Raw genomic sequence first — 26,744 nt, 5'->3', positions numbered from 1 at the left:
ATGGGCGTTCCCTGATATAAAGGACCGCCTATAGCAAGAAACGAATCGTGTTCTGCAGTTACACCCGACTGGGTTGTCCTTAGCAGAAGCTCCCGCCCTCTACAACACGCTTTCCTGTGTGGAGGGTGGTCTCGATCACGTCCTCACAGCGGAGATAAATAAAGCTCCACGCTTGTCTAACAACTCACACATTAACTTGTACTCATCGTGATCATGTCTGGTAGAGGAAAAGGAGGAAAGGGACTCGGCAAAGGAGGCGCCAAGCGCCATCGCAAAGTTCTCCGTGATAACATCCAGGGAATCACGAAGCCCGCTATCCGCCGCCTGGCTCGCCGTGGGGGAGTCAAGCGCATCTCTGGCCTGATCTATGAAGAGACCCGCGGTGTGTTGAAGGTGTTCCTGGAGAACGTGATCCGTGACGCCGTCACCTACACCGAGCACGCCAAGAGGAAGACCGTCACCGCCATGGACGTAGACGCTCTGAAGCGCCAGGGACGCACCCTGTACGGCTTCGGCGGTTAAACCTTCGGAACCTCAACCACCACATCTGAATCCAAAGGCTCTTTTAAGAGCCACCCATCTCCACACTCAAGAGAGTTGATTCCATCTAACAGTCCTGTGTTAAAGTCCATCCCAAATCAATAGTTAACAAGCAAATGTGCTATTAGGGGTGTAACGGATCACGGAATATCCGTGATCCATTCGGATCGCCCTCCACGGTTCCGAACGCATGTGTACCGCGGATCAATTGCAAAATGTTAACAAGTAATAATATTACTTAATATCTTACTTAATATCTCTTGTAAATCACAATGTAGAGTTGCCATGAAAAGATAGACGCGACAGTTGCGGGCTTTGTTTTACTCTAAAGCGCAATGATAGGTTAATAATGCGAAAGAAAAATAATCTGTTGTTTGCTCACTACACGTGAAGCTGGGAATCCACAACAACAAGGCTGCGTTCGTAAATCCGCTCTGGAATCTGATCAGCGTTCAAGGAACGCCTCTTGTCCAATAAAATTACTTGGTCCCTTTATGACGTCGGACCCAGTGTGCGCTCCGGCGCTCTCAAAGCGAATTTACGAACGCGGCCCAAGTGTATCATGTTACGTTGTTCGGCGGAGAAGAACTCGAAATGGCTCCCTCGTCATTTAAATCCCATGTATGGGAGCACTTTGGCTTCTCTGTCAACTATGACGGGAGGCACGAAAAAGGTAGCTCGACAACTTCTGATAATGTAGGCATTTTTTTCATACCATGTTCAAAATAAGGGTTCACTTTATTATTTAGTTAAAAGTGGCATAAAACATGTTTATTCATCTGCTTTAAAGAGCCCAGTGATTCACTGCTGCAACCAGGCGCCTCCTCCCTCTCTCCTGTCATTTAAATTGAGTGTGTTTCAGTATAATTATGTAATGTTTGAGTGTAGAATATGTTATATATATATTATATATATGTATGTATATATATATATATTACCAGTTTTGACATCTTGAATGTTGTTGGTTTTTGTCACATAGTAAAAGTGGTGTTTTTACAGAATTCAAGGAAAAAGCAGTTTTTATAAAAACAAAAATGTTTTGTGTTGATCCGAAAAATGATTCGATCCGTGACTCAAAAAACGTGACACGATCCGATCCGTGAGTTAGGTGATCCATTACACCCCTATGTGCTATCATGTTCCAACAGTCACGATGTTCCTCCATTATTACAAATAGTTAGGCTGATGGGCATAACAATTGTGTATTTTATGACTAAACTAAGAAACTTTCTACAGTGTTTCTATAGACTGCAAATTCATTTTTAGACGTGGAAACACAATATTTCTGCAAATCATTCTAGAATGTTACTGTGCAATCTAGAACTTCCATTAACTGCAATGTATAATGTCTGCTTGAGTGCATTATGACATCAAATGGAATATTTAGAATGGATGCAACATTCTTAGAACATGGAAGCAATTTACCATGAGAGGAAAAAAAAAAAAACACTAAATAAATCACTTTATTATTATTATTGTAGCGAACGGGAATCTTCTAGTGTAACTCGCCTAGTTAACTCTCTTGGTCTAATGGTTAGCGCGGCCGTCGGTTATGCGGGAGGTCGGGGTTCGACTCCCGCATGGGGCGAGTTACACTGGAAGATTCCCGTTCGCTACACTGGTGTCTGAAGTGGGATGGAAGGGAAGGCCATCGGAGAGCGTGCCCACGTGAGGGACTTGACATAGTGAAGCGTGAGGGCACGCTTTCCCGAACGGTGAGGATAGTGTAACGATCCTGTATGAGGCCCCGTTAACAGCTCCTCCAAGGGAGTTAACTCTCTGGGTTCGACTCCCGCATGGGGCGAGTTACACTAGAAGATTCCCGTTCGCTACACTGGTGTCAGAAGTGGGATGGAAGGAAGGCCATCGGAGAGCGTGTCCACGTGAGGGACTTGACATAATGAAGCGTGAGGGCACGCTTTCCCGAACGGTGAGGATAGTGTAACGATCCTGTATGAGGCCCCGTTAACAGCTCCTCCAAGGGAGTTAACTCTCGGGGTTCGACTCCCGCATGGGGCGAGTTACACTAGAAGATTCCCGTTCGCTACACTGGTTTCAGAAGTGGGATGGAAGGAAGGCCATCGGAGAGCGTGTCCACGTGAGGGACTTGACATAGTGAAGCGTGAGGGCATGCTTTCCCGAACGGTGAGGATAGTGTAACGATCCTGTATGAGGCCCCGTTAACAGCTCCTCCAAGGGTCTAATGGTTAGCGCGGCCGTCGGTTATGCGGGAGGTCGGGGTTCGACTCCCGCATGGGGCGAGTTACACTGGAAGATTCCCGTTCGCGACATTATATATTTTTAATCATTTTTATCATTCTATAATTCTATAGTGTAATATGATATATTATTATCATACTAAGGAAAAAATAAATACAGTGGGAAAAAAAAGAAAAAAGAAAATATAAATTCTATAGAAAATGTTCATTTTTGTTTCATTTTATTATTTCTCATTATTTTTATCATTCTATGATCATTCTAACATTCTATAGTATAATATGATGTATTATTATCATTCTAAGGGGGGAAAAAAGAACATATGTTCATTTTTTCACAAATTAGTTTTTCTCATTTTTCTCATTCTATGATCATGATAGAATGATAGAATGATCATAGAATCAGTATAGAGAGGCTTACCCAACGTTTCAACTATGTCTGTAGAAGGTACCGTACTCTGATTTACTGTAGACCCTGTAGAGGCTTGCATGGCTTTGCACCATGGTTTAATTAATTTGATTTCACCCCTGATAATCAATATTCCTGTAATAAAAAGACATGCTCATTAGTTGGGGGCCTTAGGGCTACATGAGGCTATGTTCGTGCAAATTTGTGCAAAAGCACCACATTTGGCCCAGATGTAGCTCAGAGTATGCTCTCATGATTTAGCCAGGGCGCCCGAGCCAACGACCACCATGGCAGCCAAATCAATATGGCCGCCCTCCGAAAAAGGTTTTGGCTATAACTTTTGAACCAAATGAACTAGAAATGCAAGCCTCGTGTCTATTTGATGTTTTATGACTATTAGAAACACATTGGAATGCTTATATTTATGATTGGGTGTGTCTGGACCCCTAATTTGCATATTTCCAAGATGGCAACTACCCGAAAGTGAGTTTTATCATATATAGGGTATGTGACTGTTAATGCTGTTGTTGATAGCGGGCTGTCTGATTGATTGATTGATTGAAAACTTTATTAGAAGATTTGCAGAAGTAGGTACGTGAAAGTACATATTACATACAAGGTCAACTAACAGGATAAAAACCCAAGAAAGCCACTGGCTTATTTCAATTGGGGTCCTTGATTCTCAATTCATCGTTACATGTAAGACAGACAAAAAAACTAGTACTATCTACAAGATAATACAGACAAATAACTAGAACTATCTACAAGATAAACATACATCCATCATGGGAAGAACAATACAACAAAACATAAGGTATGTACAGCGGGTAGGACAGGTGGGGACATACACCACAGGTGGGGGCGGGGGACAAAACACAAAGTATGTACAGTGGGTAGTTCGGGTCTTTTAATCTGATTTTTGATTTAGAGGGTCCAATTACGGATTGCAGCCTCCTGTAAATGTTTTTTGAGAGTGGTTTTGAAGGTGGGCAGTGTTTTGCACTCCTTTAAGATTATAGGAAGGGCGTTCCACATTTTTACTGCATAGTTTGCAAACATGTTGTCCAATACCCACGTGCGTGCGTCCTCAGGTAAGCGTGTGTGTCTGGGGGAGCAGCTGGCCAGGATGGAGCTGTTTCTCCCTCCTCCTTCTCTCGTCCCCAGGGGGAGAAACCCTGCTGACATGTTTCAATGTTTCAATGTTTCAATGACGGAGGTAAAACAAGAATAGATGTGAACACAGGAAAGGTGTCGACACTGGATCTCACAGTGGTTAATAATATTAACTGCTGCCATATGGAAGCCAATAAACAAGGAGACAAGAGGAAGACACCTCCATGTTGTGGGTAGTGAGAAAAACAGGGGAGGAAATAGAAAAGAGGGGGGAGTAATGACAAGACGAGGAATCGGACACAGTAACTTGAACAGAACATTCCACATTATAGGACGCATCCAAGAAGATGAGGAAGAAGAAAGTGAAAAAACACCACGGCAACCGGACAGCTGAGTGGTAAAGCAGCGTAATGGATGTGTGGGGGAGGAGACTTAGGAGCCCGCGCGTGCGCAGATCATTTATGTGTCCGCGAGGCAAGCGTATGTTTGTTGAGCGCCTGAGCCAAGCTCGAAAGTGTGTGTCAGCAGCCGCCTAATTTGCATAGCTCCCCCATATATCGGGTAGGTGACCACAGCCCCGCCATTCGTTCCTGAAAAGAAACGAGCCATCATCAACATGCCCGAGCCAGCGAAGTCAGCGCCCAAGAAGGGCTCCAAGAAAGCCGTCACCAAGACCGCAGGCAAAACCGGCAAGAAGCGCAGAAAGTCCAGGAAGGAGAGCTATGCCATCTACGTGTACAAGGTCCTGAAGCAGGTCCACCCCGACACCGGCATCTCCTCCAAGGCCATGGGTATCATGAACTCCTTTGTCAACGACATCTTCGAGCGTATCGCCGGTGAGTCTTCTCGCCTGGCCCACTACAACAAGCGGTCTACCATCACCTCCAGGGAGATCCAGACCGCCGTGCGTCTGCTGCTCCCCGGTGAGCTGGCCAAGCACGCGGTGTCCGAGGGCACCAAGGCCGTGACCAAGTACACCAGCTCCAAGTAGTAGCGCTTCTGCCTGCTCCACTAACCCCAAAGGCTCTTTTAAGAGCCACCCACCCTTTCAACATAAGACCAATTCCATAGCGGGTTGATCTCGCGTGCTACGATGTTGTAGTACTTGAACGTGCAGGTGATCTCGCCACACTTTCTCCCTCCTGTCTGTCAAATGAACGGGTAACTAAGCTGTGCACGCATGGCCAATATATATATTTTTATATTACTGGGGAATCACCCATTATATTTGTGTTTTATGACTATTAGAAACACATTGTGTAGTATGGTACCTGTACTGTATTAATGACAATAAAGACCATTCATTCATGAGGCCATTGTAAAGCGCTTTGGAAAAGTCAATTTACCATGTATACCATAGTTTGTTAATCATACCTCATAAGTTCTCAGTATGTACTTGACATTTAACTTGAGTTTGGAACGGCACTATAATCTACAGCGTGTATAAAGTACATCAGGTGATCCAGTGAAGTAGCGCAAAATCCCGGGGCCCCCCCGCAAGGTGGCGGCGGGGGCCCTTTCGCAACGGAGTAAAAAAAAAATAAAAAAAAAATGCGTTTTTAGAGGCCGATGCGTTATTGACGTTGCGAAATTTCGCAATATGCACTCTACATTCTAAATGCTTGACTTAGCAAAAGGTACAAACAAGTGAGAGCAATAGCCTATAACTAAAACCAAATGGTAGACTACACTACATCAGTAGAATGTATTATAAGTAGAATAGTACAAGCTTTATTTATTTTAACAAAGTGTGGTGTGCACAGCAGTGTGATATCTGTAAACATATCTGTAGACTCTCCGCTAAGGGTTGCCAGATGGGATTGAGAATTTCCAACCTAATCAATCTAAAAACTTCTAAATCCACCAAAAACCAGCCAATCTGGCAACCCTGTCTCCGCTGCATCAGAGTCTACTTGTTGCGTAAAATTGGCCAGGGTTAGTCAAATCCTTTGTTGGACATCTCGTTTCTTAAGTCCTGGTATATTGTGGCATTTCTTTACTGTTTGCCATCTGGTCTAGGAATACCCAGGGAGACGCAGATAGCAGAAGTAGAATAGAATAGTAGAATAGAAAAAGAAACAGCTATATATAGCCTAACCATGCTGAATTATGTACCTGTATGATGCACTGACAGCCTGTGACTGTGAACCTGGCCGGACCCTGCCTTTCTGCCTGAGTTTGAGTATGATGCTGCCCAAATAAATGTTATTGTTTAGTGCTGTACGCTTTCGTGGTATTATATTGTGTGAATTATCATCTGTATGTTGTTTTTCTTTCACTCGACTAACCGCCGAGATAATACTTGACATGTACTTCCGTAAACATACATTTTTTATTGGATTTTTTTACAATATCGGACCGACAGTCCCACATATAGCGGCTATAATGTCCGAATAGAGAATCTATCACCACCTAAAGAATGCTTATTGTACTTTGTATTGTATTTTCGCTTGCTCATTTTCCTTGTGTCTCGCTGCCTACGTGTGACGTCAAAGTCATGTTGCTATTGGATACGGCTAACCATGTATATATTTTTTTATATAGGCCTATATATTAAAATTAAGGTTGACACAATGAAGGGCCACTTATTTTCTTTGTTTTATATATTTTTAAATTATAATAAAAAATAAAAAAATAATGTGGATCCAATGTTAGGGGGCCCCCTAGTGGCTGGGGCCCCCCCGCGGTGCGTCGCTTGCGGGCCCGTCCGCTACGCCACTGAGGTGATCCAAGTGCCATAGAGCAAGAACGCAGCAGCAGTACCGCATTTTGACCAGGATATGTCCTCCGAAGTTTTAGTAAATCATACAACTTGCCTTAATTTCTGTGATCTCCGGAATACACTGAATCGCCCTTGTTATAAATGTAAGTTGTTATTATTGTTTGTTTAATTTGTATTACTGACATAAGTCGTGTCACGCCATTTAAACGAGTTCACCCACATGAAAGCGTTTTGATATGGTGAATTGGCCTACATTTATGTCAATAGGTAGCGACGGTCAGTTATCATTGTTACAACTGTATATTGAATTAACCCATAATTAGGCCTTTTGCTATCGGGACTTAGACTACATGTATTTCGGTTACTGGGCAGCGTCCCTGAATGCATATCATATAAATCCTACAATTAAGACTCGTGGACTAATAAATGGAAACTCGCCTCTGAGAGAAATATTGAGGTGGCTCTTAAAAGAGCCGTTGGTAGATCTACTATTAGATCAGGGTGGTCATCTTAGGCGCGCTCTCCACGGATGCGACGGGCCAGCTGGATGTCCTTGGGCATGATGGTGACCCTCTTGGCGTGGATGGCGCACAGGTTGGTGTCCTCGAACAGACCGACCAGGTAGGCCTCGCTGGCCTCCTGCAGGGCCATCACAGCAGAGCTCTGGAAGCGCAGGTCGGTCTTGAAATCCTGGGCGATTTCTCTCACCAGGCGCTGGAAGGGCAGCTTGCGGATCAGCAGCTCGGTGGACTTTTGGTAACGACGGATCTCCCTCAGAGCCACGGTGCCGGGCCTGTAGCGGTGAGGCTTCTTCACGCCGCCGGTCGCCGGGGCGCTTTTACGGGCAGCCTTGGTGGCGAGCTGCTTCCTGGGGGCTTTGCCACCAGTGGACTTACGAGCGGTTTGCTTGGTTCTGGCCATGATGCTACCTTCTTCTTGTAGAATCAAAGTAAAGATGTTCTTCACAAGTGAACTTGCTAAGTTTATAAAGCCGTAGCCGTCGTGCTCCGATTGGCCGGCGAATGTAGACGAGCTCATTGGCCCGTTGTCACCTCCTTCTCAGGCTGTCATTGGACACGACCTCCGTGCACCCTTCCCGCCATAAATTAAAACTCTAAACCCCTCCAGCTCCCTCCATTGCGCGCTTCCCTTGTCCACCCGCCCCGCCCATGTGAATTATAATAATAAACATAATATGAAGATTTAAAAAAATCGGTGTTATGGGAAAATCCATAATTATTAGTCAACTGGCAGATGATACCACTGTTGTGATACCACTTTCTTAAGGACAACGACCCCAGCTATAGCTTTTACGCTACTCTCAGATGCATGTGTTGGGTTTATGCTTATAGCCAGGGGTGCACATAACTGGTGCGCCAGTGCGCATGCGTCGCCAAAATGCATGCTGCGCGGCTGATCAGCGGCATGAAGGCGCTTTTGCGCACCAACAGCTGGGTCCAAGAAGCAAGCCCCACCAAGTAAGTAACTATTTGCCGTCCCCTCAGCCGAAGGCGCGACGAGTAATCCATCACGACGACCACGGCGACTCCCCTCACGAAAACATTCGGAAAGTATCGTAACTCGTACTTTCATTCCGCGTATCGCGTATCGCGTATCGCATGGTTATCACACCGACACTTGAAAATTCAGTCCCGAACGACTCGTCGCTAAAAGGAAAAACAACACCAAGGGACTTCACGTTTCTTTTCTCTGAAGCTTTCAAACGTTCAGACGTTTGTTTTACAGCTTCATTATCGCACCTAGACCCCTGACCCAGGGAATATGGTTGGGAATTCTATTAGAAAAAAGAAGAAAAAAAAAGGCTTTGTTGCACAATCAAAATAACGAGCTATTTAAAGTGATGGCCTACAACATCCTCTACCATGGTTGAAATTGAGGACAGTGATAACTTACAGCAGTCAAGAGAGCAGTGATGATGATTAAGCTTGTAGCATAAGTAAATGCTTAGGCTGTAACTTTTTGTTGAAAAGTTGATTTCAGTATTTACAGAACAGAGCAGTGCTTAAAGAGATGTCAGTTGATTTCATTGTGTTTAAAGGAGTCTGACAGACTTTCATGCTTAAAGAGCAGTCATTTGATTTTGCATTTGTTTATTTTGTTTTGCACACAATCATTTGTTCGTTCATCTTTATTTATGAATAAATGTCGTTTTGCTAATATAAGTTATCCATGTATCCCTTTTTCATCCATCCTGTGGGATGGGGTCGTGACTCGCGAGCTCGGGGAGCACCAAGCAGCATCCCTAGGTGCTCCTCTGAGCACTGGCCCCAAAAAGTTATGTGCACCCCTGCTTATAGCCAGCATTCATCACATTGGTTGGCAACACCACGTGGCCAAATCAAGTGTTGTGGGTGCGTTCTTTCAGCCTCACGAAGGTATATATGGTGACTGTTTAACTTAGTGATTGCAGGCTTCAACATGAGGCACACTAGGGTACTCATAGCGGACAAACACCGTTTAGAGATGAAAATACAAATTGCACTTTTTGAGAGACAAGTGGTTGGCTCTTAAAAGAGCCTTTGGGGTTAAGTAGTGGGGTGAAAGCCGTAGTAGAACTTTTACTTGGCTTTGGCGGGCTTCTCGGTTTTCTTGGGGAGCAGCACTGCCTGGATGTTGGGCAGCACACCGCCCTGAGCGATGGTCACACCGCCCAGCAGTTTGTTCAGCTCCTCGTCGTTACGGACGGCCAACTGCAGATGACGGGGGATGATACGAGACTTCTTGTTGTCGCGGGCGGCGTTGCCGGCCAACTCCAGGATCTCAGCAGTCAGGTACTCGAGCACGGCGGCCAGGTAGACCGGTGCGCCAGCGCCCACACGATGGGCATAGTTGCCCTTGCGCAGGAGCCTGTGGACACGGCCCACTGGGAACTGGAGTCCGGCTCGGGAAGAGCGGGTCTTTGCCTTGGCCCTGGCCTTGCCTCCGGTTTTACCTCTTCCTGACATGTTCAAGCTTCAGATGAGATTTGTACTAGTTGAAGTGGCGAAGCGGGTGTCGTACTTATAGCTCACCCTGACAGCTCATTGGCCTCCGGGCCGATGACACCTCATCCAATGAGAAACCCAGCCCTGGAGCGGGGACGCGCACCCTTCCTGCCGCCCAGCCGAAAAACGTATTGTTATCGCCCGCGCATTTTACCCAAATGTAACGATAGTTATGGAGATATACTCCAGTTCTATGAGTGGAGCGGAGCCGTTTTTATTATTAACTTATTTACTGTGGAGAAACGTACTGGGAGGTAGCGTAGTGGGGATTAAGAGGTCTTTGGGAGGGATACCACGTAAGGACTGAAGTCATTGAAGATTGTAACATCGAGTTATTAAACACCAGTACTATTATAATATCTACTATACCATACTATACCGTCGACTTCATTGTAGCACGTCAGCTCAAATCACTATGGAATTGCTCTTTTATTGACTTGTCACACTGACGTGGCCAGTTAATGACATCATGGGGGTGATATGAAAGCATTTTATCGATAGATAAGTGAGCATGTCTTGGCGGTAGTGGTAGGCTAACTTCTTGATTGTACTAGATTATCCACATGTGAACGCCGTTTAAACCATTATTATATTCATGATTTATGTTTAAATCCACCTGTCCCGAGAAATTGGTCATGCGTATGTATGTATGTATGTATGTATGTATGTATGTATGTATGTATGTATGTATGTATGTATGCAGTGTAGTCACTCCTGTCCATTATATTAATACCGGAAACCGTTTTAGACAACTAGTGAGTACACTACTCCAGCAGTTGAAAGAAACAATGGCAGAGTGGAAAAACAAAAAAGGCGCGCAAAACTTCCGGCGCGTTCAAGGACTGGAGTCTTTGAAAATTGTAACACCGAGTAATTGATACATATGCCATAGCAGACGCTTTTATCCAAAGCGACTTACAATTACGAATTACAGGGACATTCCCCCTGGAGTAACTGAGGGCTAAGTGCCTTACCCAAGGGCACACTAGTAGTGGTGTGGCTTCAGGCGGGATTTGAACTCACAACCTTCCGATCACAAGTCCAACTCACTATCCACTAGACCACCACTACCCCTATATACCCTTATACATGCTTGTTATGTTATATATTCTTTCTGCCTGTTTTAACCTGCTGTGTCTTTCACTCTTGTATTATGTTTTTAATAGTGTTTTCTTCCTTGTTATGTAAAGCACTTTGCGACCCTTGGTCTGGGAAAGGTACTGTGTATACAATACACACAATCAGTACAGCATATAAATTCGACTTATTTGAAGCACGCGACCTCAACTCACTGTGGAATTGCTTTTTTTTGATAGGGTGGGTGGCTCTTAAAAGAGCCTTTTGGGGTAAGTAATACAGACGAAAATCTGTTTACTTAGAGCTGGTGTATTTGGTCACGGCCTTGGTGCCCTCGGACACCGCGTGCTTGGCCAGCTCACCGGGGAGCAGCAGACGCACGGCGGTCTGGATCTCCCTGGAGGTGATGGTACGACGCTTGTTGTAGTGGGCCAGGCGAGAAGACTCACCGGCGATGCGCTCGAAGATGTCGTTGACGAAGGAGTTCATGATTCCCATGGCCTTGGAGGATATGCCGGTGTCGGGGTGGACCTGCTTCAGGACCTTGTACACGTAGATAGCGTAGCTCTCCTTCCTGGACTTTCTGCGCTTCTTGCCGGTTTTGCTGGCGGTCTTGGTGACGGCTTTCTTGGAGCCCTTCTTGGGCGCAGGCTTCGCAGGCTCAGGCATGGTGATGAAAACAGCTCGTTACTTCTCAGAAACGAATAAATGGGTGGAGGTAGTGCAGCCGCGATATAAAGGGGGAGCTATGCAAAGTAGGCGACTCCTGACACTAGATTCTATTGGTCGAGTCTGGTTCTGAACAACTTTTGAAAAAACACTCGTTGTCCAGTTAGCCAGGTTGTCTAAGAATCACCTAGCCATCAGCCATCATAAGAAAATACATCTATGCTAGGACCAGGCAGTCACAATGCTAGAAAAAGGAAGAATTACATTCTTACAAGTCATTGAAGATTGTAACATCGAGTTATTAAACACCAGTACTATAATATCTACTATAATATCTACTATACCATACTATAACGTCGACTTCATTGTAACACGTCAGCTCAAATCACTATGGAATTGCTCTTTTATTGACTTGTCACACTGACTTGGCCAGTTAATGACATAATGGGGGTGATATGTGTTAAAATGATCATGCGGATATGGTTATAATCAAAGTCTTTACTCTCAGTTCAAGGACAATACAGAACGTACATATTATGTCTGTGCTAGCATAGTAATGAATGAATCAACAAGCTCAACAAGCTCAACAAGCTCACTGGTAAGTAACACTCACTGCAGGTGGTGCCACCTGCAGGTCAACTCTCGTAACATCTCCTTTCACATAATCAATGAAGTGATTGAAGCGATTCTCAGAGGTACTGAACTTAAACATTTAGTCCTTACAGTGGCCACTCAATAAACAATGAACAGTATAAGATAATAAACATTCCATTCCTCTTTTTTTTTTTTTTTTTTTTGGGGGGGGTGGGGGGGGAGTATTATTGTTAAGTCACATAGTCTTTGGTATATTTCTCCGGTGGCTTGATGTTGGACCTGGTTCTGGTCTGCCGGAGACCTTGAGGCTCAGGGTCTGCCGGCTGGACTGTGTCTTCATCCAGTGCTGGAGCGTACTCGTCGGGATTAGTTTCAGCTCGACCCCATGTACCCCAGTCGTCCTCTCCTTCAGGGTTCTGAGGCGGTGATAGTCGGAGTGTTTCGTCCACTGGACGGATGTGTTTCCTGTTCCTTCGGTATGTTTTACCATGTACCATCACTTCATATGACCTGTCACTCTTCTGGTCAGTGCAAATGCCAAGCGCCCATGCACTGTTGGGTACATTGGGTTGTAGCAAGACTCGGACTGTCTCCCCTTGAATGATCACTGGCATGTCATGGGCATGTGCATCATAGTGGTGTTTTGAAATAAGCCCCTTTGTTTGCTTTTTTTCTATCACATTGTGCACTACCAGAGGTTGAAGCAGAAGGTCCTTGGAGGGCAGGTGTGTTCGCGTGCGTCTGGACATGAGTCGCTGAGCTGGGGAGCTGTCAAGTCCCTCCGTTGGAGTGTTTCTCCATGCCAGCACTGCCTTCCATGGGTCCTCTCCTGCCAACGCCGTCTTCTTTAGCAGTGTTTTGGCTATTTTAACAGCTGACTCCGCCTTGCCATTGCTTTGGCTGTGGTATGGTGATGACGTTACATGTCGGAAGTCCCAGTCATTCGCGAAGGTCTGAAAGTCAAGTCCCGAGAAGGGTGGGCCATTGTCTGAGATTACTGTGTGAGGTATGCCATGACGGCTAAACTGGTGTTTGCATCGATCGATGACAGTAGAAGCTGTGGTGTCCTCCAATTCATCCAGCTCCCAGTAGTCAGAGTAGTAGTCAACCATTATAAGGTAGTGTGAGTGGTTCACAGTGAATAGGTCCATGCCTACCTTAGACCATGGGAGTTTAGGGAGATGATGGGGATTGAGTGATTCTTTTGGTTGTCTCCTCTGAAGGGAGTTGCATGTGCTACATCTGTTGACATAGTCCTTGACATGTTCTGTTATTCCTGGCCAGAATACTGTGTCCCGTGCCTTCCTGAGGCTAGCTTCACTGCCGGAGTGCCCTGAATGTATCTTTGATAGGAAGTCATTTCGTAGTAACTCTGGGATGAAAACCCTGTCACCCTTGAATATCAGGCCATTATCGGTTGCCAGCTCCTCTTTGAATGTCCAGAACGGTCTCAGTGTTTGATCTACTGCCTGCTTGGAGATGGGCCAGCCTCCAGCGATTCGGGCATGCAGAACCTGACATAAGGGATCTTTGAGTGTGGCGGCTCTGATGGACTCTTGGGTCTTGGTAGAGATGTTGGTACAGCTGCTGTGATCCACGTGTTCGAGGGCTTCAGTGGTCAGGCCCATGGCGTAGACTGTGGCTGGTGTTTGCATTTGTGTGTGTGTTGTATCGGGTTGAGCAGTTCTAGATAGGAAATCTGCCACATGTAGCAGTTTGCCCTGTTTGTATTGTACCTGTAGCTGATAGCGTTGGAGCCGCAGTAGCATCCTCTGTATAAAGGGGCGTCCTTCGATCCCTCATTCTCCCAAACATACAATACAGCCGGGTTTTAACAAGTCGAAGTGGGCCAGCAGCCCTATGGGGCTCCGCTCCACTCATAGAATGAATGAATGAATGAATGAATGAATGAATGGTCTTTATTGTCATTGCTACAGTACAGGTACCAAACAACGAAATTTAGGAGGGGTGGCTCCCCTGGTGTTAGGAAAGGAAAAAAAAAACACTTTAAAAAAAACACAAGAAGGGAAGGAGCTGGTTTACATAAATAAAGGCTATGTACACTATCCACTATACTATACTGTACAGATAGACGACTAGGGTTGTGATATTGCACATAGTGTTATTGCACATTTATTTAAAGTGTCGCAGTTTGCAGGCTTGAAATGTACATATTTGTGCCTCAGCACTACACCTGATTTTTTTCAGTCCAGCAGCTGCCATCAATCCGTCCAGACTGTCCAGGGCCCAGAACCTAGGTCTTTGCTGTGTTCAGGGCCTGGACGGCCCTGTGGTAGAAGCTGTTCTTCAGTCTGTTTGTCCTTGCGGCCATGGTCCTGAACCACCTTTTCGAGGGCAGCCGGGTAAAGTGTTCGTACCCAGGGTGGGTTGGGTCCCTGGAGATCTTGGAGGCCTTCCTGAGACAGCGTGTGTTGTACAGCTCTTCCAGAGAGGGGAGGGGGGCGCCGGTGATCTTCTGGGCTGTTCTCACGACTCTCTGTAGCGCATTTCTCTCCGCGGTTGTGCAGCTGGAGAACCAGTTGCAGATGCCGTAGGTGAGGATGCTCTCCACTGCGCCGCGGTACAAGGTCACCAGTATCTCCTGCTTGCTGTGTTCCTTCCTGAGGACTCTCAGGATGTATAGCCGCTGTTGTGCCTTCTTGATGGTGGCTTTTGTGTTGTCCTTCCAGGTCAGGTCATCCTGCATGTGCACCCCCAGGAATCGGAGGGTTGAGACTCTCTCCACGCTCTCTCCGTCGATGAGCAGGGGCTGGATCTCTGACTTTTTCCTCCTGAAGTCTACGATGATTTCCTGGGTCTTTGACTTGTTCAGCAGCAGGTTGTTAACCTTGCACAGCTTGCTCAGTTGCTCTACCTCATCCCTGTACGCCGCCTCGTCCCCCCCCCGAGATGCATCCCACCACGGTGGTGTCGTCTGCAAACTTTACGATGGAGTTGCTGGGGTGGACGGGGGTGAAGTCGTAGGTGTAGAAGTTGTAGAGGATGGGGCTTAGCACGCAGCCCTGGGGGGACCCAGTGCTGAGTCTGAGGGCTGTGGAGGTGTGGGGGCCCACCCGCACCCTCTGGGGGCGGTCGGTCAGGAAGTCCTTGATCCACGCACATATATGGGGCTTTTCCACTACGGTGCTGACCCGGGTCAGCCCGCTTCGGTCTGCTTCTTTTCCCCTTTTCCATTAGTCGTCCCAGGTCGGTTCAGTTCGCTTCGGCTCGCTTCTTTAGCTCCACATCGACCCCAGGGTCCCTCCCCAAGCCCCATTTCATATCCGGATCTTTTTGCCAGGCTGCGTGTGACGTGTGACGCTGCACACCGTTGATTGGTCAATGGAAAATCGTCATCCCAAGTCCATATATTTCTTCACTAACCGCCATCTTGAAATACCACATTCACTCTTGGAAAATGTCACTACAGTTTCTGTAATAGCTTATTAATAAAGATTCGAAAAATTATGCTGACCATCGTATTATCTTAGTTTAATGTCATTTCAATGAATCATAGAACTTTTATTTACAACAAGCACAACACAAAAATCGCTATTATGCACCGTCTTTGTCCGTGAATAACACCGGCTGTGGAGGTGGTACAAACACACTACTCCTTTGCTAACTTCACCATCTGTCTACGGTCATTTTGAGCACTTAACCACCGCGCTGACACCCCGAGAAGTTATGCTTTTAACCGTAAACTCGATGAATCGGGAGTTCGCCCGCTGCCGTCCAGCCATTTTCGCCGTTCACTCATGAGTCAAATGCCGGTTTTAACAGGGAATTCGCTCCGCGCTGTGTCCACGGTGATAGGAGTGGAGGATCGACTCCATTCAAAAACTTTTGGATTCCCTGGCTTGTCCTCTTTCCGGACACGTTTGAATTGTTATCCTAACCTCCGGTAAACCGAAGTTATTAACCCGCAAACGGCACAGTGTTTGTCTGGGAATAACACCGGCTGTGGAGGTGGTACAAACACAATACTCCTTTGCTAACTTCACCATCTGTCTACGGTCATTTTGAGCCCTTAACCACCGCGCTGACACCCCGAGAAGTTATGCTTTTAACCGTAAACTCGATGAACCGGGAGTTCACCCGGCCGCTGCTGCTGTGCTGTCCAGCCATTTTCGCCGTTCACTCATGAGTCAAATGCCGGTAGATTCGCGTCTTGTCTGCGTTTCCCGATGATGATACTACAGTTCATAAAGCAGACAAGTGAAGGCAGTGGTTTTAAGGGTTCAAAAAACATGACTTTATTATGTGTACATAGCTTCCTCTCTCTCTTTCTCTCCCAAAAATTCACGGCTGTGTACACCCGGAAGCTTTTTGCCAGGCTGCGTGTGACGCGTAACTCCGCCTACTATCGTCTACTCCTCCTACTAGTCCGGGTCGGTTTGTGTATAATGGAAAACCAGAACTGATCTAAACCGAACTGGGCCGACCTGACGCGAACCGAACTGGGCCGACCTGGGCTGCTGATGGAAAAGCCCCAATAGAGTGTGATAGACCCAGGTCTAGTAGTTTGGTCACTAGCCTGTCTGGAAGGATAACTGTTCACTACAGTATTATAACGGTTCACTACAGTATTATACGTCCCGCGCACTACTGGATTACTTGTATACCATTGGAGTAAATGAATACCGTATTATATTATATTATATTGCATTTCATATCATCGTACTTTGCACTATTGAAACCACTGTACTTTATTACTTTAGGAATGTATGATTGATGTATGACTTACTTTACTTGCTTACATTACTTATTATTATCGTGTTTTGTGTCTGGCTCATGCCTACTTGTAGTACAATATGTAATAAAAGCGATTCTGATTTTAAAACCTCATGAAGGAGAAAACATTCTGAAAGTGACATAACGAGGAATGTTCCTGTAGCCCTGTGTATTATGGCGCGTGTCCTCTGCCTTATCTACGCGCACATGACAGAATGAGACATTTCACAACATGAGACTCACAGCGCAGACAAACAGAGGATGGAGTGATGCATTGCTCTTTTGGAGAGAGGAGTGGTTGGCTCTTAAGAGCCTTTGGGGTTGAGGAGGTGAAGTCGTTTACTTTTTGGCGGCCTTGCAGTCAGGTACTCGAGCACGGCGGCCAGGTAGACCGGTGCGCCGGCGCCCACACGCTGGGCATAGTTGCCTTTGCGTAGGAGCCTGTGGACACGGCCCACTGGGAACTGAAGCCCAGCGCGAGAAGAGCGGGTCTTTGCCTTGGCTCTGGCCTTACCACCGGTTTTGCCTCTTCCTGACATGGTGACGGTTTAGCGGGATCTCAAAGAAGCTGAAGACAATAATTTCAGATAACGGTTCTGCCGCTTGGAGCGTTGTTCTTATAGCTCGCCTTGACGGCGTTCATTGGCCACTGGGTCGACGTCACCTCATCCAATCAAGAGACAGAGATTGTGGATACATTGTGAATATTGAAGATTGTCTTTGTGAGTTTCCCTCGCGCGCCATAAATCGAAGTTCAAATCAAACTCGTCCCACGTGACATAATCAATATACTAAAAGTAGTATATGTCATAATATAATAATAATAATAATAATATATAATTGATACGTATATAATTTATACATTGTGAAGTTCATTCCCAGCTCTCTGTAGTACGTTACTCCTGACTGAGCGAAAAGTGTTATCACCCGCCTTTCTGTCCAAATATAACGTAATGGTGTAACGGAAAGAGTATCTCATAACTATCTGTATATGTTGATATTATATGCAACTTTATGGACACTGTCATACCCCCACCATCCTCTCCCGCACACAGATCTACCGAGTGACACTTTATAGGGTCAAAGTGTAAACTAGACCTAGATGTCAAATCTCTCATTACTGCTCATTATTTAATTTAATTTAAGTAAAAACATGATTGTCGTGTTTGTAAGTCCGTGCTTGACACTGACACTGGGGGCGGCTGTGGCGGAGGTAGAGCCGCTGTCTGATGATCACAAGTTTGGCAGATCGGCGGTTCGAGCCCCAGCTGGCCACATGTCGAAGTGTCCTTGGGCAAGACACTGAACCCCAAATTGCTCCCAGTGAGCCGGCCGGCGCCTTGCATGGCAGCTTGCCGCCATTGGTGTGTGAATGAGAGGCCGTTGTAAAGCGCTTTGGATAAAGGCGCTATATAAGTCAGTCCATTTACACTGGTGTAAAATACTTTCTAAAATAAACACTCGACTTTTTCTGTCGTCATGGATGATAATGCGTTTTTACGAAAATGTGGGTGGCTCTTAAAAGAGCCTTTTTGTGGTACATATGGTGTCGGAAAGAACACTTTGAATGTTTACTTCTTCTTTGGGGCTGCCTTCTTTGCCTTGGGCTTCATCGTTTTGGGTTTGGCTACCTTGGGCTTGGCTGCCTTGACGGCCTTTTTGGGGCTCTTAGTCGGAGCCTTCTTGACCGGTGTGGCCTTCTTCGCCTTCTTGGGGCTCTTGGTGGCCTTCTTGGTGACTGCCGCGGGCTTCTTTGCCTTCTTGGGAGACTTCTTGGCCGCAGCAGCGGGCTTCTTTGCCTTTTTCGGAGACTTCTTGGCAGCGGCGGGCTTCTTTGCGGCCGCCTTCTTGGGTTTCGGGGCGGCGGATTTCTTCGCCGGCTTCTTGACCGCCTCGGTGGCTTTCTTGTTGAGTTTGAAAGAGCCGGAGGCCCCGGTGCCCTTGAGCTGGAGCAGAGTGCCCTTGGTGACGAGGCTCTTGACGGCGACCTTGACGCGGGAGTTGTTCTTCTCCACGTCGTAGCCACCGGCCGACAGCGCCTTCTTGAGCGCGGCCAGAGAAACACCGCTCCTCTCCTTGGATGCGGACACGGCCGTCACGATGAGCTCGGCGACGCTGGGGCCAGCTGCTTTCTTGGGCCTGGCTGCTGCTTTCTTCTTGGGGCTCTTGGCCGGCGCGGGGGCTGCTGCTGGTGCGACTTCTGCCATGTCTGTAGAAAGTCTCGTTCGTTCCGGTAAACCAACTAGTCTGCAAATCTGCTCTGTGAGAATGAAGCTCAACCCGGAGCAGGGGGCTGTCCTTAAACGCGGCATGAGAACCGTGCAGACTCAGCCATCCCTGCTCAGCAGTCTGCTGCCGAAATGTTTGGGCGCCTGTGTTTTCTCCTCGCGAATAACGGGCCAAAAGTCACCGGTGGTGCCGAGTTGAGGTCCAAATGCAAACGGGTCAGCGAGCAGACTTGCCTCCGGTTAGAATAAAGTCATGTGAGCCGCGAAGGCCTCGTGAGTTTTGTTGTGACTCGATCAAAACCCCACCGTTGCACCGTCGGAGGGAGCGGTGCGCACAGCTTTTCCTGTGTTATTTGTCTCCTAAAGTGGCTAAAAGTGCATATGATTGCGACCAGCACTCGTTGTCCAGGTAGCCAGGTTGTCTGGCAAGGGAGTACAAAGGTTTAGGGTCCCCCGATGTGGTGCGGGGTGTTATAAATATGAGCTCTTTTGGTGGTCGTGAAACACAGTCGCGGGGATGGGGCTGAGAGCTTGTCCCTATAGGTGATTTTTCAGATGGTGTCCCTCTCCCTCCTATTAAATCTAGACAAGACAGGTGAAAGCCATAGATAGACTATGCTTGCTGCATGTCGACTCTGAGGAATCAATTGCGATATTATCACCAGAATTGTGTCGAGGACATCAGCAGCCTTATGATGAATATGTTCGGCTACTAAACTAGTTGGTAACTAGCTGAAATTGCAATCATAACTTTGTTTGTAAATAAATAAATAATACTAGTAATAAGTAAATTCAATAAATTAAACGTGCTTATGTATGTGTTGTTTATCGATGGTGACGTAGTCAGCCTGCCTCCTCTCTCGATGTGTTTGTGGGTCTTTGTGGACCGGGGTGTTTAAATTACATCACATTTGTAATGTAACATAATATAATATAATATAATGGTTCTGACGCTGCTTGGCTGTCCTTGAGCCTCGTATTAATATTCACCAATAATAGAATAATATATATGCTTATGACACTGTTGTACAGTATGCTATTGCCCCCACGACTGACCAGGCTCTTTCTGAGCTACAGTCTGCATTCACTGTCCTGCAGAGAGCATTTGGTGGGCTGAGAATGAGAATGATACTTAATGTTGGAAAGATAACAATCTATGTTCTACCATATCACAAATTGTTTTTATTTGATTCATGTTTGCATCTTGGGTGTGTCCCGCTACCTGGGCAGTTCGTTCATGGCAGTGTTTGATTATCGCTTTATCATAGATGATAGTTGTTATCCTCATCATTGCATTCTGTATAAATGGCTGGCTGGACCGTTAAATCCTGTAGATCTATTCATAACTCGTTTTTTTATATAAAGCCCTACTACATAAACAAAACCCGCTACCTAGTGGTATTATTACAATTCAAATACATGCATGACCGAACTCGTTCACATCATTGGTTCTTGAGGTTCTGTCCAGGTAGCTGACTAGTGAGCCTGCATCAACCTTAATGCTATTCAAGTGCAAGAAGATTACATTTGTCTTCGCCGTTTAAGATACACACATTCATCTGCTGTGGAGCAGTAGCAGGCGGTCTGATTCTCCCTGGAGGTGATGGTAGATCCACATGTGAACGCCGTTTAAACTATTATTATATTTTATTATTTATTTTAAATCCACCTGTCCCGAGAAATTGGCCATGCGTATGTATGCAGTGTAGTCACTCCTGTCCATTATATTAATAGAGGAAACCGTTTTAGACAACTAGTGAGCAACAAACAAGTGAGGAACAAAAAAGGCGCGCAAAACCTCCTGCGCGTTCAAGGACTGGAGTCTTTGAAAATTGTAACATCGAGTAATTGATACATATGCCTTATACATGCTTGTTATGTTATGTATGCTTTCTGCCTGTTTTAACCTGCTGTGACTTTCACTCCTGTATTATGTTTTATTTGTGTTTTCTTCCTTGTTTATGTAAAGCACTTTGAGACCCTTGGTCTGGGAAAGGTGCTGTATAAATACTGTATAATTGTACTTACTTGTTACAATACACACAATCAGTACAGCATATACATTCGACTGATTTGTAGCACGTGAGGTCATCTCACTATGGAATTGCTTTCTTTTTTGATAGGGTGGGTGGCTCTTAAAAGAGCCTTTTGGGGTAAGCAGTACAGACGAAAATCTGTTTACTTGGAGCTGGTGTATTTGGTTACGGCCTTGGTGCCCTCGGACACGGCGTGTTTGGCCAGCTCACCGGGGAGCAGCAGACGCACGGCGGTCTGGATCTCCCTGGAGGTGATGGTAGAACGCTTATTGTAGTGGGCTAGGCGAGAGGACTCGCCGGCAATGCGCTCGAAGATGTCGTTGACGAAGGAATTCATGATTCCCATGGCCTTGGAGGAGATGCCGGTGTCGGGGTGGACCTGCTTCAGGACCTTGTACACGTAGATTGCGTAGCTCTCCTTCCTGGACTTTCTGCGCTTCTTGCCGGTTTTGGTGGCGGTCTTGGTGACGGCTTTCTTGGAGCCCTTCTTGGGCGCTGGCTTCGCAGGTTCTGGCATGTTGATAGTGGCTCGTTACTTCTCAGAAACGAATGAAGAGGCGGCAAACGCACACCCGTAATATAAAGGTGGGCTATGCAAATTAGGCGGCTGCTGACATCCACTTCCAAAGCTCTAGTCTGCCTCGCGGGTAAATACATTATCTGCGCACGCGCGGGCTCCTCCCCCCACCCCTTCCTTACTTTTTCACCCGGCTGTCGGGTTGCCTTGTTTCCGATGGCGATATGAACATGAAAACGTCAAGAGGAAGATTGAGAATGATATACATAGAACACCAAGTTCCCCAAACTCCCAACCAGCCTAGCGATTACTACCAGGAATTGTCCTTTTGGGATGGTACGACAAGGGCATGCATTATTATTATCACTAGATGCGCAATAGAAAAAGGGGCTGCACTGTGTTGTGTGCGTAATAATCCATAATAACCATTTTCTTTCTAGGGTGCACATGTGGGATGGTCATTTCTAGTCGTGGAATGCCAAGACTACGCATTTACTTGGGTTGACATTGATTTGGCAACGTATGTTTTTATTCTAGCAGCTAAACCCGTTGAATGTACAGGCCTGACAAAATGTGTTATAATAATGGAATCAACTCTCTTGTGTGGAGATGGGTGGCTCTTAAAAGAGCCGTTGTTTTTTGTAGGGGGTGGTTGAGTTTACGAATAGTTTAGCCGCCGAAGCCGTACAGAGTACGTCCCTGGCGTTTCAGAGCGTATACAACATCCATGGCGGTGACGGTCTTCCTCTTGGCGTGCTCGGTGTAGGTGACGGCATCACGGATAACGTTCTCAAGGAACACCTTCAGCACACCACGGGTCTCTTCGTAGATCAGACCAGAGATACGCTTCACACCCCCACGGCGAGCCAGGCGGCGGATAGCGGGCTTCGTGATTCCCTGGATGTTATCACGGAGAACCTTGCGATGACGCTTGGCGCCTCCTTTTCCGAGTCCCTTTCCTCCTTTTCCTCTTCCAGACATGTTGAGTTCAGTAAGATTATGACTTCGGTGAAGTTGTGGGTTGAATTTATCTCAGTTACGAGGACGTGATTGAGACCAGGCTGTACAGGAACCGCGCACTATCGCTTGCCTCTTTTTTTCTTTTTTCTTGTGGGGGATTTTTGTCGAGGGAGGAGCTTCTGCTAGGGACAACGTTTGGCATTATGGGCATTATTGAAGCAAAAGGACATCGCACACACACACACACACACACACACACACACACACACACACACACACACACACACACACACACACACACACACACACACACACACACAATCAGTAAAAGAACATAACATTAATCAAGATGTTTGGAATGGTAAGATTGACTCCTTACAACAGCACATGGTCACATTTAGACACTATTATGACTGCAACCATTTCAATCTTTTAGCAATGTTGTAGTAGGACATGTAGGCTCAACTGATCTATTTTGTGGAGCTCTGCCCCATAGGAGAGCTCTGCTCCTATTGGTTTACTCCTATAGGTAGCCAATGACTGAATTATTTATTGATTTATTCAGGGGGGGTGAGAGAGACTGTTTTGCCCTGCCCGGTAAAGACAAGGGCACTCTGAGAGGAGATTGCGAATCTGCTGGCAAAGGGTGCAATGGTCCTAGTCCCCATGGACCAGTGGTTTGTACTCCCCCTCAATCTGCTGGAGCTTGAGGCAGTCAGACTGATTGCTCAGCTCAACTGCTAAAAAAAAACACTTCCCACCTACACTTAATTTCCCGCCTATTTGCACACGCCTTATATGGCTCTCCCACTCTATCTCTTCTGATCTCTTCTTTCTCCTCCCAAAATGAGAGAGAGATAGAGATGTACTAATTAAAAGTCACTCAGACCAGTTGCACCCTGGAGTCATCCTTAACTAGCCTAAACCTGTCATAGCTGACCATTAGAGGAGGGGGAAAGCACACACTGAAATATCTTATTGTACGGCTCCTACAAGGACATTTTAAGGATTTACTAAACTGCTGTGCAGGTAACAGCTGCCGTTATAAGCTGTTATCCAACTTTTTATGGTCTGTGTGCATCCTGCTCTGTTATCAGTTCAAATAGCCATACCTTTCAGATACACATTTAATAGATACACAGACAGCTGACTGCACCTTACATGAATGTACCCGCTTTGTCTCAGTGTTTGTGAGGTCAACATGAGCCCACGTTCTTCAGTACAGGGCCTATTGTAAATGCAAATTCCCAATATTTGGTATTGTAAATGTAAATGTAAATGTATTGCAGATCAGACCTGGGTCGAACTAATTGTGTATTTAAGTATTTGTAGGTACAATTGAGATCCACAATTGAGATCCACATTGATCATTTGAAAATAAAAACCTAAAACAATTATACCTCTTGATTACCTGACACCTTTGCTGCAGAGAGGGGAGGGGGGATTTCCTGGCGCGCGCGCGTGCACACACACACACACACACACACACACACACACACACCTTTACCTGGAACACAGCACAGAGGGGACTTTCACTGGTGTTGTACTTGTCTTGTTTATGGTTATGGTTTATGAGGCACTGAGGTCAGGAGTCCTTCCTGCTTCTAACAACTGAGGGAGAGAGGGAAATCAGAGAAAGGAAAGTAAAGGAGAGAGGGAGTGAGAAGGAAAGAGAGAGAAAAAGACATAGCAAAGGTAAAAGAGAGATAGGGAGAGAGAGAGAGAGAGTGTGTGTGTGTGCGTGTGTGTGTGTGTGTGTGTGTGTGTGTGTGTTTGTGTGTGTGTGTGTAGCAGCATTTAGAAACTCTACACTGGCTTCCTGTTAAGTTCAGAATAAATTTCAAGATCCTTCTGCTTGTTTATAAAGCTCTCACTGGCACAGCACCAGAATATCTGAAAGATCTTTTGCTAGTATATCAGCCCAATAGAGCTCTCAGGTCTTCTGACGCTGGTTTTCTCTGTGTACCACATGTACAAAAGAAGAGATTTGGTGAGGCTGCATTCTCATTTTATACTCCCAAATTGTGGAATGCACTGCCAGTTTACATTAGGGATGCAACCTCAGCAAATATTTTCAAGTCAAGACTAAAAACCCATATTTGGTATATTGCCTTTAAATGACTAAATGATTAAATGATGATTATATAATGATTGGAGCACTTTGAGCTGCAACGTTTGCAGGAAAAGCGCTATACAAATAAAAGTTATTATTATTATTATAAGTGGACCGGTTCTGGTGGCCATACGTATGCCTTTTTCATGGCAAAGATCAGGCTCAGTTATGACTGCTCGAGTTGGTCCCGATTTGTCTTCCTTTGCTTGAGATCTGTGTTCTTGTGGCGGGCCGGATCCGGTCCATGGGCCTTAGTTGGACCACGTCTGCTCAAGTCCCTTTAACTTCAGACCAAGGTCCTAATCATCACTTTGCTCTAGTCCCTTTAACTTCAGACCAAGGTCCTAATCATCACTTTGCTCTAGTCCCTTTAACTTCAGACCAAGGTCCTAATCATCACTTTGCTCTGGTCCCTTTAACTTCAGACCACGGTCCTAATCATCACTTTGTGTACAGTACTAGTGTGTGTAATATGACATGATGCGAATGTTTTCTCTCTCTGTGAATGTGTTTGTGTGTCTGTAGTGAATGCAGTGGATGTTTTACTGCCACCAGAGCCCAAGACCTAGGGCATCAGCAGGGGGTGGCAGGGAGAGATCCCTGCCATCGCTCCGCCACCAGGAGATGTACTGGGGTTAAAGGAGCAAAACGTCAATGACTGGTGGTCCCCAGCTGATGACCCAGTTAGGCCCACATAGGTGTTCAGTGAGGTGTCACAGCACACCTGTTCTAAAGGCACTGTTGGAGGTGCGTCAGGCAGCAATGCCCAGCAGGAGTACCATCACCTGTATCATGATTTGATTTTGTTGTTGTAGTAATGGTTACAGTTTCCATCACAATAATGTTCCTACTGCAGTATCAGGCCCTCTGTCCTCCAGAGTAGGAGTGTACCTGGATCACACGTCAGGTACTCTGTCCTTCTACAGCGTCTCCTCTGACACAATGACCCTCCTCCACAGAGTCCAGACCACATTCTCTCAGCCCCTCTATCCTGGGTTTGGGCCTCATTGGGGTGACAGTGCTGAGCTGTGTGATCTTAGAGCTCCCCATAAGTGAGTGATGCTTTATTATAAGCTACTATTCTGTAGAAATACATTTCTCTGTGATTTGGTTTTAAGAGTTTATATGTAATTATTTCCCACTTCAATGAATCTCAGAGGGTTGACTCTCAGATTGAGCTCTCTCTGTGAAGTCTAGAATCTGAGATGATTGAATCCCAATCCTGTGATGGTGTCAACAGTCAGAGGATGTTCATATCTGGTCATACTGGAGCTCTATTACATATTCCAGGGTTCATGTCTGGTGAGGTTGGACCTCTATTACATATTCCTGGGGTCAGGTCATCTTCATTTGAATGATCCAATGATTGCAAATAGGACATTTGTTTTCAATGTTTTCTCAATAAACTGTAAAAGAGATTATTATTTTTTGGGAGATTATTATTATTATTTTCTACATTTAAATGTTTTCCTTGTACAATGTAAATGACCCTAAACATCAAATCAGATTAAACTTTATTTACAATACATACTGTGGCACATTTCATTCACATATGCAGTATAGTCTAACGTGTTTTAATAACCCTGACATATTTAATACAATACAACATGCTTTTATAATGTGCTCTGTGTGGATTTATGGCAAATTCTTCTAATTTAATCCATTTTAAATTGAGTCTATAACACCACATAATGTGGAAAATTGAAGGGGTCTGAACACTGTATATATACATATACTATCTATTTTAAGAACAGCCTATGGGGGTACCGCATTTTAATGTCCTCCCTAAGCTTTAGCCGAAGTAAATCAGA

General features: G+C 45.8%; 8 protein-coding genes across 8 annotated transcripts; 2 read left to right on the top strand and 6 right to left on the bottom strand.

Moving 5' to 3' along the window:
- Positions 1-213: 213 nt before the first annotated feature.
- LOC308153691 (histone H4-like) lies at positions 214-522 on the top strand (the record flags this gene model as incomplete). Its single annotated transcript, XM_080526886.1, has 1 exon — positions 214-522. One exon carries the CDS (start codon positions 214-216, stop codon positions 520-522), a length of 309 nt encoding a protein of 102 aa, XP_080383012.1.
- Positions 523-4,894: 4,372 nt separating this feature from the next.
- On the top strand, positions 4,895-5,269 carry LOC308152094 (histone H2B; the record flags this gene model as incomplete). Its single annotated transcript, XM_080525004.1, has 1 exon — positions 4,895-5,269. One exon carries the CDS (start codon positions 4,895-4,897, stop codon positions 5,267-5,269), a length of 375 nt encoding a protein of 124 aa, XP_080381130.1.
- Positions 5,270-7,510: 2,241 nt separating this feature from the next.
- On the bottom strand, positions 7,511-7,921 carry LOC308153683 (histone H3.2; the record flags this gene model as incomplete). The annotated part of the gene is made up of 1 exon (XM_080526878.1): positions 7,511-7,921. One exon carries the CDS (start codon positions 7,919-7,921, stop codon positions 7,511-7,513), a length of 411 nt encoding a protein of 136 aa, XP_080383004.1.
- Positions 7,922-9,579: 1,658 nt separating this feature from the next.
- LOC308152535 (histone H2A-like) lies at positions 9,580-9,966 on the bottom strand (the record flags this gene model as incomplete). The annotated part of the gene is made up of 1 exon (XM_080525534.1): positions 9,580-9,966. The coding sequence occupies one exon, from the start codon at positions 9,964-9,966 to the stop codon at positions 9,580-9,582; it is 387 nt and encodes a 128-aa protein (XP_080381660.1).
- Positions 9,967-11,376: 1,410 nt separating this feature from the next.
- Positions 11,377-11,751, bottom strand: LOC308152673 (histone H2B-like; the record flags this gene model as incomplete). Its single annotated transcript, XM_080525713.1, has 1 exon — positions 11,377-11,751. The coding sequence occupies one exon, from the start codon at positions 11,749-11,751 to the stop codon at positions 11,377-11,379; it is 375 nt and encodes a 124-aa protein (XP_080381839.1).
- Positions 11,752-18,650: 6,899 nt separating this feature from the next.
- Positions 18,651-19,286, bottom strand: LOC308152067 (histone H1-like; the record flags this gene model as incomplete). The annotated part of the gene is made up of 1 exon (XM_080524977.1): positions 18,651-19,286. The coding sequence occupies one exon, from the start codon at positions 19,284-19,286 to the stop codon at positions 18,651-18,653; it is 636 nt and encodes a 211-aa protein (XP_080381103.1).
- A 2,199-nt stretch (positions 19,287-21,485) lies between these two features.
- LOC308152101 (histone H2B-like) lies at positions 21,486-21,860 on the bottom strand (the record flags this gene model as incomplete). The annotated part of the gene is made up of 1 exon (XM_080525011.1): positions 21,486-21,860. The coding sequence occupies one exon, from the start codon at positions 21,858-21,860 to the stop codon at positions 21,486-21,488; it is 375 nt and encodes a 124-aa protein (XP_080381137.1).
- Positions 21,861-22,529: 669 nt separating this feature from the next.
- LOC308152110 (histone H4) lies at positions 22,530-22,841 on the bottom strand (the record flags this gene model as incomplete). The annotated part of the gene is made up of 1 exon (XM_080525020.1): positions 22,530-22,841. The coding sequence occupies one exon, from the start codon at positions 22,839-22,841 to the stop codon at positions 22,530-22,532; it is 312 nt and encodes a 103-aa protein (XP_080381146.1).
- Between the last annotated feature and the right edge of the window lie 3,903 nt (positions 22,842-26,744).

Source organism: Nansenia antarctica, assembly GCF_963989245.1.
Source record: "Nansenia antarctica genome assembly, chromosome: 3".
NCBI lineage: Eukaryota > Metazoa > Chordata > Actinopteri > Argentiniformes > Microstomatidae > Nansenia > Nansenia antarctica.
This window is presented reverse-complemented; position numbering and strand designations above follow the sequence as displayed.